The 19,522-nt window shown below is 38.8% G+C and overlaps 1 protein-coding gene across 1 annotated transcript in view; it reads right to left on the minus strand.

Moving 5' to 3' along the window:
• Positions 1 to 3,095: 3,095 nt before the first annotated feature.
• LOC127634310 (coiled-coil domain-containing protein 178) overlaps positions 3,096 to 19,522 on the minus strand; it is a 45,264-nt gene continuing 28,837 nt past the window's right edge. Inside the window, exons 19-20 of the mRNA XM_052113805.1 lie at positions 17,067 to 17,201; positions 3,096 to 3,819 (exon numbers count right to left, since the gene is read on the minus strand). Coding sequence (XP_051969765.1) covers positions 3,664 to 3,819; positions 17,067 to 17,201 — 291 coding nt within the window. The 3' untranslated portion in view covers positions 3,096 to 3,663. The remainder of the gene's footprint in view (positions 3,820 to 17,066; positions 17,202 to 19,522) is intronic.

Here is a 19,522-nt window from a genome sequence, read left to right on the forward strand (position 1 = left end):
GCATGTTTTAACACTTACCCAGGCATTACTAGCATGTTTTAGCACTTAGCTAAGCATTGTTAGAATGTTTTAACATGTTGCTTGCATATTGCTAACATATTGCTTGCTGTTAGAATGTTTTATCACTTAGATAGGCATTGCTAGCATGTTTTAGCATGTTGCTAGCATGTTCTTAGTGTGTTTTAACACTTAGCTAGGCATTGCTAGTGTTTTAACACAATTTTAGCAGGTTGCTAGTATGTTTTAACACTTAGCTTGGTGTTTCTAACATATTTTAGCATGTTGCTAGCATGTTGTAGCACTTAGCTAGGCATTTCTAGCATGTTTTAGCATGTTGTTAGCATGTTTAACACTTAGCTAGGTCCTGCTAGCATGTTCTGAGCTACTGTAGCCTTTCTGTCAGCTTGGACCAGTCTGGCCATTCTCCATTGACTTCTCTCATCAACAGGGCGTATTTGTCCACAGAACTGCCGCTCACTGGTTGTTTTTTGCACCAATCTGAGTAAATTCTAGAGACTGTTGTACATGAAAATACCAGGAGATCAGCAGTTACAGAAATACTCAAACCAGCCCATCTGGCACCAACAATCATGCCATGGTCCAAATCACTGAGATCACATTTTTTCCCCCATTCTGATGGTTGATGTGAACATTAACTGAAGCTCCTGACCCGTATCTGAATTATTTTATACTTAACACTGCTGCCACACGATTGGCTGATTAGATAATTTCATGAATATGTAGATGTAGAGGTGTACCTAATAAAGTGTGTATTTATCTATGCATATATCTACTTGTTTTCATTAGCTTCAAATGTGGCTCATCAATCAGGTTTTAGAGCCAAGAGAGCTATCCATTGTTTGCTGTCTTTTTCCACCTGTCTACTATGTCTAAAGAATTCAGAACTAATAGTTACCGGTAGTTGATTTTCAGCAGAGCACAACTCAACAGGAAGGTTTAAGGCAGCTACTGGCCACTATTATCTACGAGTGGACATGGAAACACAGAAGGTTGAGAGCCTCTCTGACAGTCTCAAAAGTGTCAAAGTATCTCTCTCACTGAGTTTTAGAGAAATAGTATGTCTCTCAGCCATCCATTAAGTTCTTTGTCTGTATTATCTGTTAAAAAGTTTTATTGCCGTCATGGAAGCATATATGCTTCTGGGCCCATTTATTCATGTCAAATGAATCTTGCAGCAATTTCAAGGAAACCACGTCATTTCCATATCTAAATAACCTCCCAAAACTGTTCTTCAGCGGTTCTCTGGCGCACCCAGGGTTGGGGAGTAACCCAATACAAAAAACGGGATTACGTATTTAAATAATAATACGTATAATAAATGTATTCCACTACAGTTACAATTTAAATCATTGGCCATTAGAATACAGTTACATTTAAAAAGTATTTAGATTACTGAAGAGATTACTGAAGCATTTTATTGTCATTTGTTTCATTTAATATTTAGTACTTTCAGATGGAAAACATTTCTACATATAAATGATGTGATCCAAAGTGCATTTGAACAGCGGTGAAACACTTTCTTATGATGTGTTACATTCATACGAGCAGACAGAGAAGTACGTTTGAAGTAAGTTTGGAGCAGAAGAAATAGAAATAAACCTTGTGTAAATTGTCAGCTTTACGCTAAGCTAAAATGCTATTTCTAGCCATTTTACATGCACATGTTACCAGACATGATCATATTTTTTTATCAAGAAAATTCACGTTGGATCATAATTTCTTTTTTCTAGTAATATCTTTGATATTAGGGTAAAAATCATATTCTTGATAATAATTTTTGTATTGTTTTCCTGTAAAAATATCAAAAATCCTTAAAACAAGATCAATTAGATTGATCTTGTTTTAGAAACAACACAGCATGATATATTTATGTTTTTCAGAGAATGTATTTTTAACATGTGTATTTTTTATAATCAAAACAAGTGAAAAAATTCTACCAGTGCTGAAAAAGTAATCAAAAGTATTTAGAATATGTTACAAATTACATTTTACAGCATGTATTCTGTAATATGTAGTGGAATACATTTCAAAAGTAACCCTCTTAACCCTGGGCGCACATGAGGTCCACAAAAAGCTTCTTATCGAGAACAGTTTTTCTGTGTATCGGGTTCATGAATTGGCTCTATAGTTCTTTTGGAGATACAGTAGTGGTATCAGTTTATTGCTTCTGGGTTCTTTATAGTACCAGTACATAGATGATTTTCTAAAGGACTAGAGAATAAAACACTCTTTGCAGAACTTAAAAAGGTTCTTACAGGAGTAGTTCCCCAAAAATGAAAATTCTGTTGCCATTTACTCACACTCATGTTGTTCCAAACCTGTATTACTTTCTTTCTGCCATGGAACACAAAATGATATTTTATGCAGAATGTTAGTCTCAGTCACCATTTACTTTCATTGCACCTTTTGTCCATACAATGCATGCAAATGGTGACTGAGGCTAATATACTTCCTAACATCTCCACAGAAGAAAGAACATTATAAAGGTTTGGAACAACAGAAAAGTAATTAATGAAAACAAAATTGTATGTCTTGGTTGAACTATCCCTTTAAAACCCTTTTTGACTCTAACTGTATAAGGTTAGGGTTGTTTAATGTGTTTTATTTAGTACCACGAGTGAGTAAAGTCTTAAATTATTCATCAGTTTTCAAAGATTTAATGGATCATTCTAATTGTTCTTAACTATTCCAACAGAGATGCCACTTCTTTATGTCTTTGCCTGTCTATGATACTTTATGTCAATTGTATCTGACATTTCATTAATAATTTCATTGTTACATTTCACTGGAGGAGATACAATAAAGGCACATGGGCTAAAAAAATAATAACTAAGAAACCAAAAGGCGCATGTACCACAACATCAAAATTGAAACTCATTTTTGTAAATGAAACCTATTTGTTGATAGAGCACATCAGCGTTGTGAAGCGGGGGTAAATTAGAAGCCTTGCGTTTCTGTGGGGTTGCGCGGAATGCCAGTGGGTAGTGTTCACAACATCCCTCTGTGCATACTATTTACCCCTGGATTGCTTCAGGCTAATGTCTCAATAATTTTCCGTCTTTTTTTTCGCAGGTCCTTCCCACAAAGGACTTGACTAATGATCCATGGACAAAATGAAGCATTCAAATTTATTCATTAATCATTCATCTCCAGCTCATTGAAAATGCTAAACTTCCACAAAATTAAGATTGAATATTGAAAAGTGATTGAGGGAGACAGTTCTCGGAGGAGACAAAAAAAAAGGGAGGATAAACAACGGGGAAAAAAGGAGAAAAGGACACAGAGCGAAAAGAAGTCGAGCCAAACTCCTAGTCTGGTTAGGGTTACACAGGTATACTATCTGCTAGTTAAGGTCAGAGGGGTTTAAGTAGGTGTAATTAGATCCAAGAATCTAGAGAAGCGTAGAATTCTGTCAACACAGCCCCCTAATTATTCTCTTTTCCAATTAATGGTGACATAGATTAATTATCTGATGAGGCAAAGCCAATTGCAATCATTCACCCCGCTAAAATTAGATCACTTCTGACAGCGGCATGAAAGTCACCTGTTTCATTGTTATGAATTGGGCTGTGAGCAGGGGACAAGGGAGAGTGAAGCATACTGGGGGTTTAAGTAAGTTGTCTGGCCCAAGTGAGTGTCCAATTACTCCACTATCTGAACTGTAGGCATCTTCCTGCACGATCCAACGGCATCTGCGACGGGTCTGTTTGGTTGCTGCGGGACATGGCTGATAGTTGAGTCATCTGTCAGTGCTAGCAGGAACTCGGAGAGGCGGTGGATTGCGTTTGACAACTCCTCCTGTTTAAATAGGCAAGCAAATGGAATCAATGAGTGTTGACTGATTAGGTAAAAAAAACTCTAGTGGAGCAGAGGAACACGGCAACCACCCAAAATGTGCAAAAGTGACACCAATGCTTGGGCCCCAAGGAGGTCAATAAAATAATACAGAGAGAGCAATCTGTTTGCATTCACATTCATCTCAATGGTAGTTGCCTGGCTGGCACATAATCAGTACAACAACCCTAAGTGTGATATTGCTTAATTACATGTTGCTTGCAAAAATCTACACTGTGACAGAAAGAATGTGCTTTTTGCCTACAGAATGGGTGCCACCAAAACGGCGCCAACCTGCAACTCTTCTGAGATGTTATTCTTCTCACCACAATTGTACAGAGCGGTTATCTTAGAGTTACCGTAGACTTTGTCAGTTCGAACCAGTCTGGCCATTCTCTGTTGACCTCTCTCATCAAAAAGGCACTTCCGGGGCCTGGGTAGCTCAGCAAGAATTGACGCTGACTACCACCCCTGGAGTCGCGACTTTGAATACAGAGCGTGCTGAGTGACACCAGCCAGGTCTCCTAAGCAACCAAATTGGCACGGTTGCTAGGTAGGGTAGAGTCACATGGGGTAACCTCCTCATGTTCGCTATAATGCAGTTATGGGTCAGGAGCTTCAGTCAATATTCACATCAACCATCAGAATGGGGAAAAAATTGGACCGTGGCATGATTGTTGGTGCCAGACGGGCTGGTTTGAGTATTTCTGTAACTGCTGATCTCCTGGGATTTTTCACACACAACAGTCTCTAGAATTTACTTCAAATGGTGCCAAAAACAAAAAACATCCAGTAAGCGTCAGTTCTGTGGATGGAAATGTCTTGTTGATGAGAGAGGTCAACCGAGAATGACCAGACTGGTTAAAAGTCTACGATAACTCAGATAACCACTCAACCACAACACAATTGTGGTGAGAAGAATATAATCTCAGAATGTTATTCTGAGATGCGGGTTGGGGCTGTTTTGGTGGCACGAGGGAGACCTACAGAATATTAGGCAGGTGGTTTTAATGTTGTGGCTGATCGGTGTATATTTACAGCGCAAAAAATACAGCTTGACCAGTGTAGTCAGATTCCTGAACAAATTACTCTCATGAGCCGATTTATTTGTATCTACAATGCGAAACATAAAATTGGACCAGCATAGCCAGATTCCCAAGCGAATTGCTATTATGAGCCGGTTTATTTGAATCTACACTGCGAAACTTGCATTATAGTGTGACCAGGGTAGTCCAATTACCGAAGGAATGACTCTCATGAGTCGGATTTTTTGAATCTACAGTGTAAAACATACAGCTTGACCAGTGTAGCCTGATCCCCCAAAAGAATAACTCTTAAAGGGGTCATGACATGAGAAACCAAATTTGCCTTGATCTTTTGGTATATAAGAGGTCTTTGTATCATTAAAACGTCCTGCAAGTTTAATATTTTAAGACGTCCTCCCCATTCTAAACAAATCATTTATTTAATCAAGCTCAAAATACAGCTCGTTCTGGATTCATGGTTAGAAGTGACGTGATCGGTTAGAAGTGACGTAACAGCGTTTGCATATGACCGCCTCCAGCACAAGATAACTACGCTTTAAGCGCAAGACAACTACGCTCATTTCAGTATCGCCGTGCGCCTCACAAGTGTTCAGTCGATGGACAGCGAGCTCTGACAGAGACTACTTGTGCACAGGAAAATTACGATGCCACACAGATGTGCTGTTCCTGGCTGTGGTCAAACAAAACCTCTGAATAAGCTGCCGAAAGATCCAGACGTCAGGGAAAAATGGATGCAGTTTATTTTTTGCGGACGTCCCAGTCACGGCAGTGTTAACTTAAGCGTTTGTTCTGTACATTTTAAGGATGACTGTTTTGAGAACAAATCTCAATATGATGCTGGCTTTGCCAGAAAACTGTTGCTCAAAGATAAGTCCGTGCCGACTATTCTGGGAACAACGACGACGCAAACTGTAAGTAATCTATTTTAAACTTTAAACTACTTTTTAAAGCGCAATTTCATTCATTATGAATAATCACAGTGTTTTTACTTAGTTTACTTGCATATTGTTCTGGCTGGGGGCGTCAATAATTGATACATAGGCACTGACGTTAGCCAATCATAACAGTGGGCGTTAACACTGAAGTCTTAAATGGAAAACGCCCCCAAAACAGACTGTTTGAATCAGAGGATGAGAAACAGGGTGGGAAAAGGTCATAAATCACTAGATTTTAAAAGTTTTTCTTAAAAAAATATATATTAATACTATAATTGCACCTAAGGGAACATAATAATACAATAAAAAAACCCATGTCATGACCCCTTTAAAGAGTCGGTACTTTTAAATTTGAATAACCAGCCATACCTTGATCCCTTTGCTACAAACACATAGAGCAATACTGACGCTTTGGCCCCCATTAAGACCGCTAGGAGCTTTTATTTTGTAAGACAGGAGAGCAAGACTGACAAAATGAAGGAGCGGGAGAAAGACGTGACACATTCCTGGTGAGCAGCGTGTGCGGGTTCACTGCACGTCTGTTTTTAAAAAACGTCAGCAACCAGTTTTTCTATTAAACTGCCTTGCACTGTCAACCAGCTTGGGAATCTGAGCTGGCCTAGTCATGCAGAAATTTTCTGACTAACAATTATATCAGAAACAAGATCTTGGATTACGGTCCCATGAGAGCAGTGCGGTGGGTGTTCGCTCCAATTATTACTGGCCATTCACAACTCTCCACCCTGCTCTCTGTTTTTAGCAATTGTCAATTATGCTATCCCTGGTGTAAACTTGCATAACCCGGAACTGAGTGGCCAATCTTGCAACAGTGTTATGAGATGACAGGCTTGCACGCTTTCTCTCTGTCTCTTTCTTTTTACTCTTTGACCATGTCTCAACTTCAGTAGAGCTGCTAGGAAGCAGTCATTTGTTTCTCAGGAAGACACAGTGACAAATCAGTGGAACTAGTTTTGTCTGCAACCTTCAGCGGCTGAGGGTCCTCATGTGTGGACATCTTTTGCTTGTGGTATCCTATGGGGAATGCGTTCAGATAGAATCGGCATTAATACCTCTAGTAAGTCTTCACACTAAGGACGATGAAATATTTGTGTCTGGAGATCATTTGAGGTCGTTGTGTATGTTCTTGTTCAAGACTCAGAAATATGTGAAAATCAAACCATTGTACAGTACGTTAACAAATGGAGAATTCATCCAAATGGGATAAATTGTGGCATCATTTACAGTCCTCATCCACATGTTATTCTAAAATGGCAACATCTTTTCATCTGTGGTACACAGAAGGAGATATTAGGCAGAATGTTCAGACTGAGTTACATTTCACCAAAAAGTCAACAAAATGTCAAAATATCACCTCTTATGCTACATGGAAGACAGAAAGTCATACTTTATATTTGGAATGACGTGAAGTTGAGGAAACTATCCATTTACTTGGAAATAGTGAAAATCTTGAACAAAATGAAAGTAAGAGAGTAAATCGATGCAAGACAAAAACATCACAAGATTTAGTCATTTTTTGTCTCAAATTGAGTCATCTAGCGCAGTGTTTCCCAACCACTGTGCCATGAAAGATTGTCATGTGTGCTGTGGAAAATTATCAAATTCCACAAAATAAATAAATGCATGAAAAAACAAATATTTCAGCGATCCAAACTCCTCACCTTTTGGAGAAATGCACAGTTTTTAAACCATAATCGTTCACTTTTGTGATTGTGAAGAGCAATGATTAATGTGCAAATTTGAATGATATTTATAGGCGTTAAGGGTCGTTCACATGACTCAGCTTCAGCGCTGCAGAATACATTGAAGTCTATGAAGTGACGCCACTTTACACCAAAGTGTTTTTCACACACATGTTTTTGTTTCAACAATAATGTCTTTGAGAGTACTAAGCAACAAGAAATATTTAAGAACTGTCCAATTTCTGACTAGACATTGAATGTCTCATCATTTCTTTTAATTAAATATTACCTTATCAGTTACGAATATCAGAGACCCCAGTTATTGATTTAATTTAAATTCACCAAGAAAACACTTCTAAACATAAACAAGTTATCAGAATCAGAATCAGAATCAGAATCAGCTTTATTGCCAAGTATGCTTACACATACAAGGAATTTGTCTAGGTGACAGGAGCTTCCAGTCAACAACAATACAAACAATACCAAAAAAAACAGCAGCAAGGCATAGGTAATTAAAAACAAAAAGAACACAAAATAAATAATTATACATATACGTACATAAACTCACCTTCATACATACCCACATACACACACGTAGTGCAAATCTAATACAATCTGTATATAAAGAACAAAAAACAGTATATTATGTACAGAGCAATGTAAGTAATGGCAGAAGTGGATAAGTTGGATAATATAATTTAAATTAAAATTAAACTGTGTATTGCACATAATTATTGCTCAATGGGGGTAATTTAACTGTTCATTAGATGGATGGCCTGAGGGAAAAAACTGTTCCTGTGTCTGGCGGTTCTGGTGCTCAGTGCTCTGAAGCGCCGGCCAGAAGGCAACAGTTCAAAAAGGTAGTGGGCAGGGTGAGTGGGGTCCAGAGTGATTTTACCAGCCTTTTTCCTCACTCTGGAAGTGTATAGTTCTTGAAGGGAGGGCAGGGGGCAACCAATAATCCTCTCAGCAGACCGAACTGTCCTTTGTAGTCTTCTGATGTCTAATTTCGTGGCTGCACCAAACCAGACAGTTATTGAAGTGCAGAGGACAGACTCAATGACCGCTGAGTAGAACTGTTTCAGCAGCACTGGTGGCAGGTTGAACTTCCTCAGCTGGCGAAGGAAGTACAACCTCTGCTGGGCCTTTTTCACAATGGAGTCGATGTGTATCTCCCACTTCAGGTCCTGTGAGATGGTAGTGCCCAGGAACCTGAATGACTCCACTGCTGACACAGTGCTGTTTAGAATGGTGAGGGGGACAATGTTGGGGTGTTCCTCCTAAAGTCCACAATCATCTCCACTGTTTTGAGCGTGTTCAGCTCCAGGTTGTTTTGACTGCACCAGACAGCCAGCCGTTCAACCTCCTTTCTATCACGCAGACTCATCATCATCTCGGATGAGGCCGATGACAGTGGTGTCGTCTGCAAACTTCAGGAGCTTGACAGAGTGGTCCTTGGTGGTGCAGTCATTGGTGTACAGGGAGAAGAGTAGTGGGGAGAGCACACATCCCTGGGGGGCACCAGTGCTGATGGTACAGGTGGTGGAAGTGAATTTTCCCTGCCTCACAAGCTGCTGCCTGTCCGTCAGAAAGCTGGTAATCCACTGACAGGTAGAGGTGGGAACAGGGAGTTGGTTTAACTTAGTCCGGAGTATATCTGGTATGATTGTGTTGAAAGCCGAGCTGAAGTCCACAAAAAGGATCCTTGCGTATGTCCCCGGTCTGTCCAGATGTTGCAGGATATGATGCAAACCCATGTTGACTGCATCATCCACAGACCTGTTTGCTCGATAAGCAAATTGAAGGGGGTCCAGAAAGGGTCCAGTGATGTCCTTCAGGTGGGCCAACACCAGTCTCTCAAATGACTTCATGACCACAGATGTCAGGGCTGACAGGTCTGTAGTCATTAAGTCCTGTGATTTTTGGTTTCTTAGGGACGGGGATAATGACTGAGCGTTTGAAGCAGCATGGGACTTCACATTGCTCCAGTGATCTATTGAAGATCTGAGTGAAGATGGGGGCCAGTTGGTTAGCACAGGAACGAAGGCAAGCTGGTGAGATGCCATCTGGTCCTGGAGCCTTCCTTGTCCTTTGCTTCCGAAAGACACGGCACACATCGTCCTCACAGATCTTTAGTGCAGGTAGTGTAGCAGGAGGGGGAGGAGGGGGTTGCAGGAGGTGTTAATGGTTGTGTGAAATGAAGGTCCGAGTGCATGTGGGGTGTGAAATCGGGCCTTTCAAATCTGCAGTAAAACACATTCAGGTCGTCAGCCAGTCGTTGGTCCGCCACAGGGTTGGGGGTAGGAGTCCTGTAATTAGTAAGTTGTTTCAGGCCACTCCACACTGATGCTGGGTCGTTAGCTGAAAACTTGTTTTTCAGCTTCTCAGAGTAGCTTCTTTTAGCCACTCTGATTTCCCTATTCAGTGTGTTCCTGGCCTGATTATACAAGACTCTATCCCCACCCCTGTAAGCCTCCTCTTTGGCATGACGAAGCTGTCTGAGTTTTCCTGTGAACCATGGTTTATCATTGTTGAATGACAAAAATGTCCTAGTAGGGATGCACATATCCTCACAGAAACTGATGTATGATGTAACAGTATCTGTGAGCTCGTCCAGGTCTGTAGCTGCAGCTTCAAAAACACTCCAATCAGTGCAGTCAAAGCAGGCTTGTAGTTCCAGCTCTGCTTCAATAGTCCATCTCCTTATAGTCCTTACAACTGGCTTATTTATCACTTTCTGGAATAAATTTTTCTCTCTTCCAAATACATGTTTACGTGGCACACTTGTAAAATCGCCCCTCTGCGACGCTTTCTGAAGCGCTTGTCATGTGGAGGGCAATGCAGCGTTTGACACCTCGACTCAACTAATGTGAAATGCGCTTTACAATGACGAAAGTACATTACTGAAACTCAAAATTATTATTATTTGTCTATTATTGTGGTCAACTGTAGGAAAATGATACTGTAGATCTGCTTTGTGTTTATAATTCTTATACTGAAGTCAGTAGATTTGTAGCCATGCAAGTTTTAATAAAGGAGAAGGTAAGGACGTTATTGAAACTCACTATTATTAGACTATTATTGTTGTCTTTAGATCTGCTTTGTACTTTTAATGCATAAACACTATAAAGTCTCTTGGTAGATTTCGGTCATGAATGACTCAAAATGATTCACTGACTCACTCATACCAAATAAGACGCTCATTTGTCAGCACGAGTGACATTTCCAGAAGAGGTCACTGAACTAATCAGTTAATAAAATTGAACAAATTTGTGAAACAGAAGCAAGCCTCACCAAAATACTCTTTATTTTGCAGCTAATTCTGCACAGTTGTAAACTTCAATAAACTTTATTTTATTTCATTTAGCACTCTTGCCACCTATGACCTTACACAGCATAGCCTACCTATGTGACTTTTTTTTTGCATAGCCGAATTTCAAACATTACAAGTAAACACGCTACTAAGACGGACAGAAAACATGGACAAGTTCTTGAAAAGGAAAAATATTGACGATGGTTAGTGGTGTCTGAATAAAGGTTGGGAAACACCGATCTAGCACAATGGTTGATTTGTTAGTCTTTAAAATGCTTGAGTTCTTTTGGCATGTACACATTAAGAACAATTCTGCCCTACAGAGGCACAATGCAGTAACTACGCCCGCACTTAAACAGAGAAAAATAACTTCAAATGTACTTTTATTGTAGTGTGGATTTTGCCGTTACTGTACAGTAAGTCTCTGATTCAAAATGACAGATCATTGTCTAAGAGACTCGATTTCTGTCATAAAACAATAAAGGTGATGTTGTGGGTGATTAACAGGTCGATACTAGGGTGTTCTGGGTGGTTTTTGGGGTTTTACTAGGTGGTTGCTTCTGGGCCCAAGCGCTATTTATGATACCTTTTTGTCAGTGATTTTGATAGTGTATGCATTTTCAAAGTGTAGCATCCTCTCAAATATAACACTAGCTTTTTTAACTTCAAAACGGAAGCATTCAATGTTTTTCAGGTCACGGAAGTGATCTTTCACTTGCACGTGATGTGTTTCCACTAGCTTTAGCATGTTAGCCAGCACTTGCGTACTTATTCACACAGTGTGGGGTGATGGTAAAGCATGCAACCCACATTTGTAAAGTGCTGCCCTTGAGAAGGGGGGGTCTCCTAAAGATGGCGGGGTTACTCAATAAGGGGGCGTGGTTACCCCAAAAGGGGGTTGCACCAACTCTAAAAGGGGGTGTCACTTCAACTCACGGTTAAGGTTAGGGAAAAGTTTAGGTAAGCGCTCCATATAACTTTAATAGCAGTGTGGAGCTCTCTGCCTTTTTTGGAGCAATGCCTGCAGCTATATCCTTCTCGATCTCCTCCGGACTGCAGCATTAACCTACTTGGGTAACTCCGCCCCTTATGCTATGAGGGGCAAGCCGTGTCCGTTAAAAGTTTACATTATATTTTCAGTGTGAACAGCTATTCTCACTACTTACAATACAAAAGTGGAGCACAGTGTAGAAGTGTGCAATTTAGGACTTTATATCCAAGTGGACTGACTTACTTTAAAAGGCTGTATGGCTGTGGTCGTTTGCATAATAATACAAAGACTACCTATGATTATAGGAAGTTCTAATGTACTAATACCACAAAATTTATTTATTCACCAACCTTTAGTAATTAATTTTATTGGATACCTAGCTTCTGTCAACTTCCATTGTTTTGGGTTTTATGCTAATGTAATTTTCTCAATGTTAAAATTAGCACTGTCGATTTAATATGTTAATTAATTGTGATTAATTATACAAAAGAATGTGTTTAAAAATTATGTAATTTATCATGTCCAATATTCATGCTATCGGAGCAATTCAAGCTTTAAGTACAACCTGTCTTCAGCAGGGGGCAGTAAGCAAAACTCCAGCTGTTGAGGCAATGTGCAGCTGAGCAGAGAAGAAAGCACAAGATCAAAATGCTTTCTTGTGTTCAAACTCAGCTTAACTTAAGCTGTTTAACTTAACACAGCATCCAAAAAATGCTGTGTTTATAACACGACACAACCAACGTGAGATGCTCCAAAAGCGCCCGTCTGAATCAGGTTTGATGCGTCCTTAAACAAGCCCTTATAATAAATAATCTAGGACAAATTGAAGAATTAAATAACAAAATGGACTACTGTGGACTGTAGGCCAATGATAGTCTTATGTACAATTGTATAGAAATAAATCATATATTGCCTTCTAAAGCTAATATTTGTATTGTCCTGTCAATCATCTACTCGTCTGCCACAATAATTTAATGCATTTAAATTATTTGAATGACTATTTTTTTACGAGATTTATTTTATCCGCAATTACTTAAAAATAACAATTTACAATATAATTATTTCATTATTATATGATGAATTATTGTCATTTGAGGGGCTTTCTCAGCAAATATTCATATATGTGATTAACTGTGATAAATTCGATTAAAGCTGCACTACATAACTTTGTGCTCTCTAGCGACATCTGTGGTAGAAATGTAAAATTGCAAGCAATTTGAGGATGAACACTTAACGTCCGTCGTGTTTCGACAATACTGCTCTGGCGGATGAATCTTATGATTTGAGGTTACTTGACATCGCCTGTGTGTGTGATCATGACTGGAAGATATTCAGAACCGGAGTTATAATGTGCTATTTTCATGTTGATATAATTATGTTATACGACTAAACATTTAAAAATAAAATATTACTTGCTTTTATGAAGATAAACATCACTCTTATTTACATTTATGCATTTGGCAGATGCTTTTATCCAAAGCTACTTACAGTGCACTTATTACAGGGACAATCCCCCCGGAGCAACCTGGAGTTAAGTGCCTTGCTCAAGGACACAATGGTGGTGTTTGTGGGGATCGAACCAGCAACCTTCTGATTAACAGTTCTGTGCTTTAGACCACTATGCCACCACCACTCATTGCTTAGAGTGCATTGCTTAGAGTGTATTGAGTGACTTAGAGTGCATTGGGATAAAACATACTTTTTTAAACATGATAATAAAATGAAAGCTACAAGAAGTCAATTTCAGAAGTCATACGTATTAGTAAACATGCACAGTAACTTCCCCTGACAATGGATCACGTTCGGTAAACAAAATTCGACCCAACGGCTCAAAATACAAATTATTTTTATAGGCTTACCGAAATGAATTGGGAAAAGGTTGTTTATGTACTCAATCAATAATGGCAATTTGTTCATTTTTAACAAAAAAAAAATCTTACATAGTGCAGCTTTAATTAATCGGCATATCGGGGCCTGGATAGCTCAGCGAGTAACGCCGCTGACTATCACCCTTGGAGTCGCAAGTTCGAATCCAGGGCGTGCTAAGTGACTCCAGCCAGGTCTCCTAAGCAACCAAATTGGCCAGGTTGCTAGGGAGTGTATAGTCACATGGGGTAACCTCCTCGTGGTCACTATAATGTGGTTCTCGCTTTCTGTGGGGCATGTGGAGAGTGTGCATGGATGCCACGGAGTATAGCATGAAGCCTCCACGCGCGCAATGTCTCCACAAACACGCTCAACAAGCCACGTGATAAGATGCGGGGATTGACGAGCTCAGACGCGGAGGCAACTGAGATTCGTCCTCTGCCACCCGTCACTATGCCACCACGAGGACTTAGAGTGCATTGGGAATTGGGCATACCAAATTGGGGAGAAAGGGGGAGATTGATAGCCCTAGTTAAAATACTTTCTCCTATCCTAGGTTAATTTGCAGAGGCAACTTATAAGTAAGCCATTCGAAGGTTGATTTCTCCCAAAAAATGGAAACGCTGTGGCTCTGGGGTGCAATCAAAATATATTGCTCTGTTTGTTTGTTTGTGCATATGACCAGCCCGAAACAGCAAAATTAGCTCAACCAATGGTGTGAGTTGCAGGCAGGAAAATCTCTTTGTTCGACCAATGCCAGATGGAGGGCGCATTTGGGGAATGCCATTTTTTAAAAACAATATAAATTCTACACTAATGGCGCAAAAATGACTAATTTCAGCTTTCATGCTATGCATTGCAATACTGTGGTTTTAAAATGGAAAGTCAAATATCATGCTAGTGTGTGTGGAGTCTGGGGGAGGAGATCAACGCTCAGCTGTGACAAAGTTTCAAGTGAGGCTGCTCCTTTTGTCCTTCACACTCGGAGGAGCCTGAAGAACTCCTCGTCTTCATGCTCCATTCCCCTGCCTGACTTCCAGAGCCGGCCTCCCCTGACTGAGCCACAAACACACCGCTGCTCACCTCATTATAAACGCGCATAGCACACCTTCCACTAAGACAAAATGTCTGTTGTATTAGATCAACACGATTACGCAATTCCAATATACAAAATAATATTACAAATGCAGAAAGAGGCAATGCCAATTTTCATTCACATTTAATTCAACAACATTTGTGAATTAACACTTTGAGTGCTGTGCCATTAGTATTGTTAATGCTATAATGTTACACAGGTGATAGTGATTTTTGCAAAGTCAGACTAAATCTGGCTCTATTAAACCCTGCATATCTGTCCTCCTTCAAATGTTTTTGATTATGCATTTTGTCAAGTATACTTACATGACACTTGTATACCTGCTGTAGCTTGATTATAACTGCACATGTATACGTACCGACTAGGGTTGTTGATTTAATGTGTTATTTTAGTGCGATCAACTACATGTAAACATAACATGTTAAAAGAATGAATACAATCATGCCCCTGACATGTTCATACCATTGGAGCAATTTAATTGAGGCACCACCTTGATGCAGTAGGGGGCAGTCAGCGCTTCAGCTGTACAGGCAACACTCATTGTTGCACTCTCACCTTGCATTTCAAACAGGATAAAGCAGCCTCCGAAGGGCACATCAAAGGATGAACAATTGTGATTGCCATGCTGTGAGATCGCTTCAAACTGATTTTCCAATAAAAATGGCTTAAAAGGTGAGTCCTGAATAAATATTATTTTTGAGCACCACACCTGTCAGCCCTCCAAAGCTCTCACAGTGAATGGTAAAATCTTCGAAGGGAACAGGGCATAGGGATGATCACTTCTGAATGGAACGCATCAGATGACAGGCCGCGCACAACAGAATACAGGGACAAGTTTTACAAAGTTTTAAACTTTGCACCCTAAAAACACAGCGTCTGTAAATAGGCCAACGATTTATAAAAGAACAGAGGGAAATAGGCCAATAATAGCGTCATGTTCAATTATATGGAAATAAAACACAATATTTTCAATTTTAAAGCCACATTTTATGTTGTACTAAAGCTTTTCTTGTCTGCTGACACAATATTATGTCATGCATTTGTATTATCTGAATGATAAATATGTTTGAGGGCACATCTCAATGAATGTTGGTATGCGATTAATTCGATTAATAAATCAGCACATTATGTAATTAATTCGATTAACATTTTTAATTGATTGACAGCCCAAGTACAGACTGATATAAATTGGTTCTCAAATATCAAATAACCGTGTGTGTCAATTCGAAATGATAAATTACTATTTAATATTATATGCATAATAGAGAATGAGATTTGTACGGAGCATCTTAGTTGACATGTTTTGCGTTCCTTCGAAATAAATTTACCACTGTTTTACTACATTAACCATATTTTAACCATGACAGTCATTGTGAAACCATTGTGATAATACAAGAAAACAAAAACTATTATTGTAGACTGTGGTAACCATAGTTTTTACCGGAATAATTGCAGGAACCATGCTTTTTATACAGCATACAGTATCCATACAGTGACCATTGTTTTACTATTGATTAACCATGGTAATGCTTGTGGTTACTATGGTTTTACTACAAATTCCATGGTATTTAATTAATTGTGTATTATTACTTGGTTTTATTACGAATATCAAGGTTATGAATATCAAGGTTAAATGTGCTTAATATAGTAAAACTATGGTAAATTTATTGTGAGGACACAAAACTATATATATAAAAAAAAAGCCCTGTCCTCTAAGGGGCTCTTCAGATTTGAGAGCTGCAGCGTAGGGGGAGATTTTCTGTGAATAATGACTTCAATTTCTGTATTTTTTGTATTCTGTGTTTTCTCACACTAATCGTATGCCTTAAGAAGACTTGAAATATAGCACACAAGTCGTATGGACTGCTTTTAGGGTGCTATTTTGTCCTTATTGGAGCATGAAAGCCGTAGTCCCTATGAGCTGCCATTGTATGTGTTTGTCGGAAAACATAATAGCATATAGATTTGTGTTGAAAAGGTGAGTAAATTACAATAGACTTTTAATTTTGGTTGAACTATTCCTTTAATTTGCATTATTTTATTAATAGTGTGGTGTGATTATTTTGCTACTGTAAAATGTCACATCTTATGAAAGTGACCATTGTTCATACATAAATCTGTACATCACAATGAATCACCTTAATATTTTCAAGCCTTAACCTGAATGCCTTTGGGACCCATTGTTGTATATGATACAATACTTACAAATAGTTGTGTGTGTGTGTGTGTGTGTGTGTGTTTGTGGGGTGCTAAAGAGCCCATACCTGGAGGGCTTTCATTTTCTGGATGTTCTGGTTGGAGAGGGCCTGGAAGTGGGCCAGCTCTGCCTGGCTGTAGACGCTGCGGTGTTTGAAGTATTTTAGCATGGCTTTGTGCATCCTCTTCTGCAACAAAGAAAGCTGGGGAGGAAATAAAAGAGAGAGAGAGAGAAAGAAAGGGGGAATCGGTAAGGCAGGAGAGGAAATTAATGGCAGTGTTCAAGAAGAATGATGGAGGGAATAGAGAAAGCAGTCAATAGCCCATTCTGCAGTACACGGAGCTGACAGGAATTTCACAGTCTCTTGCTCTCCCTGCCCACTCATGTGCACTGGGCGGAAACCAGTCACATCTGGCTGCCAGGATGGGGGGTTAATTTTCTCTAAATGCTTCAGCAGTTTTGTTCTAGCTCAGGCAAACTCGGTGACTGCAAAGCTGATGAGTAAAATATTTCGACTTCACTCACTTTAACTTTGTACCAATCCCCTCAAGACATATTTTACACATACACAAAGAGTCATGAACCCCCCGCCGCATCGAGAAATTATTCTGAGTACACTGGAAAAAAGGAAAAATGCAGAGAGAGTATGTGTTTGTGTGTGAGAGAGAGAGATTATAGGAGAAAGAGAGAGGGAAAGGAGTGAGAAAGAAAGCATGCTGTTCTCTTTATTATTTGAGCAGTTTTCCAGAAAAAAAGAAAAAGAAAAAAGAATTGGATTGGGGGGGGGGTTGCAATTCGGAGGGATGTCGTCGCTGGTTGCGCCCCATCTCTCCTCTCTTCCTTTAAGCTTATCATTGCTTGGCAATGTGCTTTTCGAAGCATGAAAAAACTAAAGCGAATTAGCTTAGCCTATAACTGAGTGAGTACAAAAAAGGTCCTTTATGGAGCTGTGTCAAAACCTTCCATATTAATGCAACATATAAAACGATAGTTAAAAATATACAGAAATGTGCATGACCTGCTGACAAGAAACAAAACAAAACGAACAACTTACATCAGGTTGAGCACTTTATGCCAGCTAGACCCGATTAAACCAGCTGAAGACCAGCAAACCAGGAAACTGCTAACATCATAACATGAATATATATTTATTTTGTTTAGAGCCTATCTGAGCTTGTGTTCAAGTTTGACAGATGTCGTTTGGTGAACGTCCAGATTGTTTAAAATGCACTCATATGTCTTTCTAGTAGGCCTTAGGTGGTACTATTGCAAACCTGGCACCGGACTTTTTGTTTACAAGCATAAAACTCATCTGGAAAGTTCAAGCAGAGCCGTTTCAGCAATTAGGCCCATTGATTGTACATTTAACTACAGCAAGGGGGAGCTCTAGCACTCTCATTCAGACTAAACTGGCTAAGTCAAATACTAAATGGATATGTTTGTCATTGTATATGATAACTGGGTCAATGATGTGACACTTTTTTTTCTCCATCTGGATCTATTCAGTTGTTCAAAAATGCAGTTCAAGCTAAACAATTACTTTATTCCACCTCTACTATACTGAAAAGTCTTGATTGAAAGTTTTCAATTATTGAGTTCCAAGTCATTTATTTTTTCTGGGGCTTCAGGTAAAAAATGTCATGTGGTGTAACCGAGAAAAACTTAAAAGTCTCATTAAAAGCTGAAATTCCTGAAAATAAAAAAATAAATGTTTGCATGAGTAGTGCAGAATAATCTTTTATTATAACTTCTTTAAAAAAAATAGGCAGTGAAACAATTTTGTTTAAAAATATTGTTCATATCTGGAAAATGTTGTCCACCAATATGTAGGTTGCCATTTTGTTGTCATGTAAGAAAAAAATAAAATAAAATATAAAGTACCCTTTTAGACTGTCGTGACTGTGTGTGAAGTAATAAATAATAATAATAATAAATAATTCTGATATTTTGTCATATGTAGAATTCATGATATAAAAAAATAAATAAAAATGTTTAAAAACATTTAAAAGTTTGAAAAAATCTCTTCTTGTCCAGATACATACATACACATTTTTTTCATAATTTCCAAAATCATTACGCAATACCAAATTATATACTAATCACATCTGTATAAACCACATAAACATCACTGTAAAACACCTTATGGAAGGTAGGCTATAAGTCTTATAATCTATTTCTCATGTTGTCATGGTAAGGAGCAAGCGTTTAAATATTTAGAATTTTTTTTTTTTAATTCAGACAACTCCTAATAAACCGTTATGATGACCCTTAACATACTCTCCATAGAGTAAAAAATATAGTTAAAATGTTAATCTGTCATAGGAATCCCTATTTAATTGAGTGCAGCATAGCCTTCGCCTCCATATAGATATGTATGGATCTTAAAGAAGAGCACGTAAAATGCTATGAGATATGAGACTTCATTCACTGTGAAGGAGAGAAAGCCCAACCTCCAGTTTGAAAATAAACAACAAACTGTAAAAGGGCTGAATACTGAGTAAAAGAAAATCAGGCTTTGATCAC

Source organism: Xyrauchen texanus, chromosome 41, assembly GCF_025860055.1.
Source record: "Xyrauchen texanus isolate HMW12.3.18 chromosome 41, RBS_HiC_50CHRs, whole genome shotgun sequence".
NCBI lineage: Eukaryota > Metazoa > Chordata > Actinopteri > Cypriniformes > Catostomidae > Xyrauchen > Xyrauchen texanus.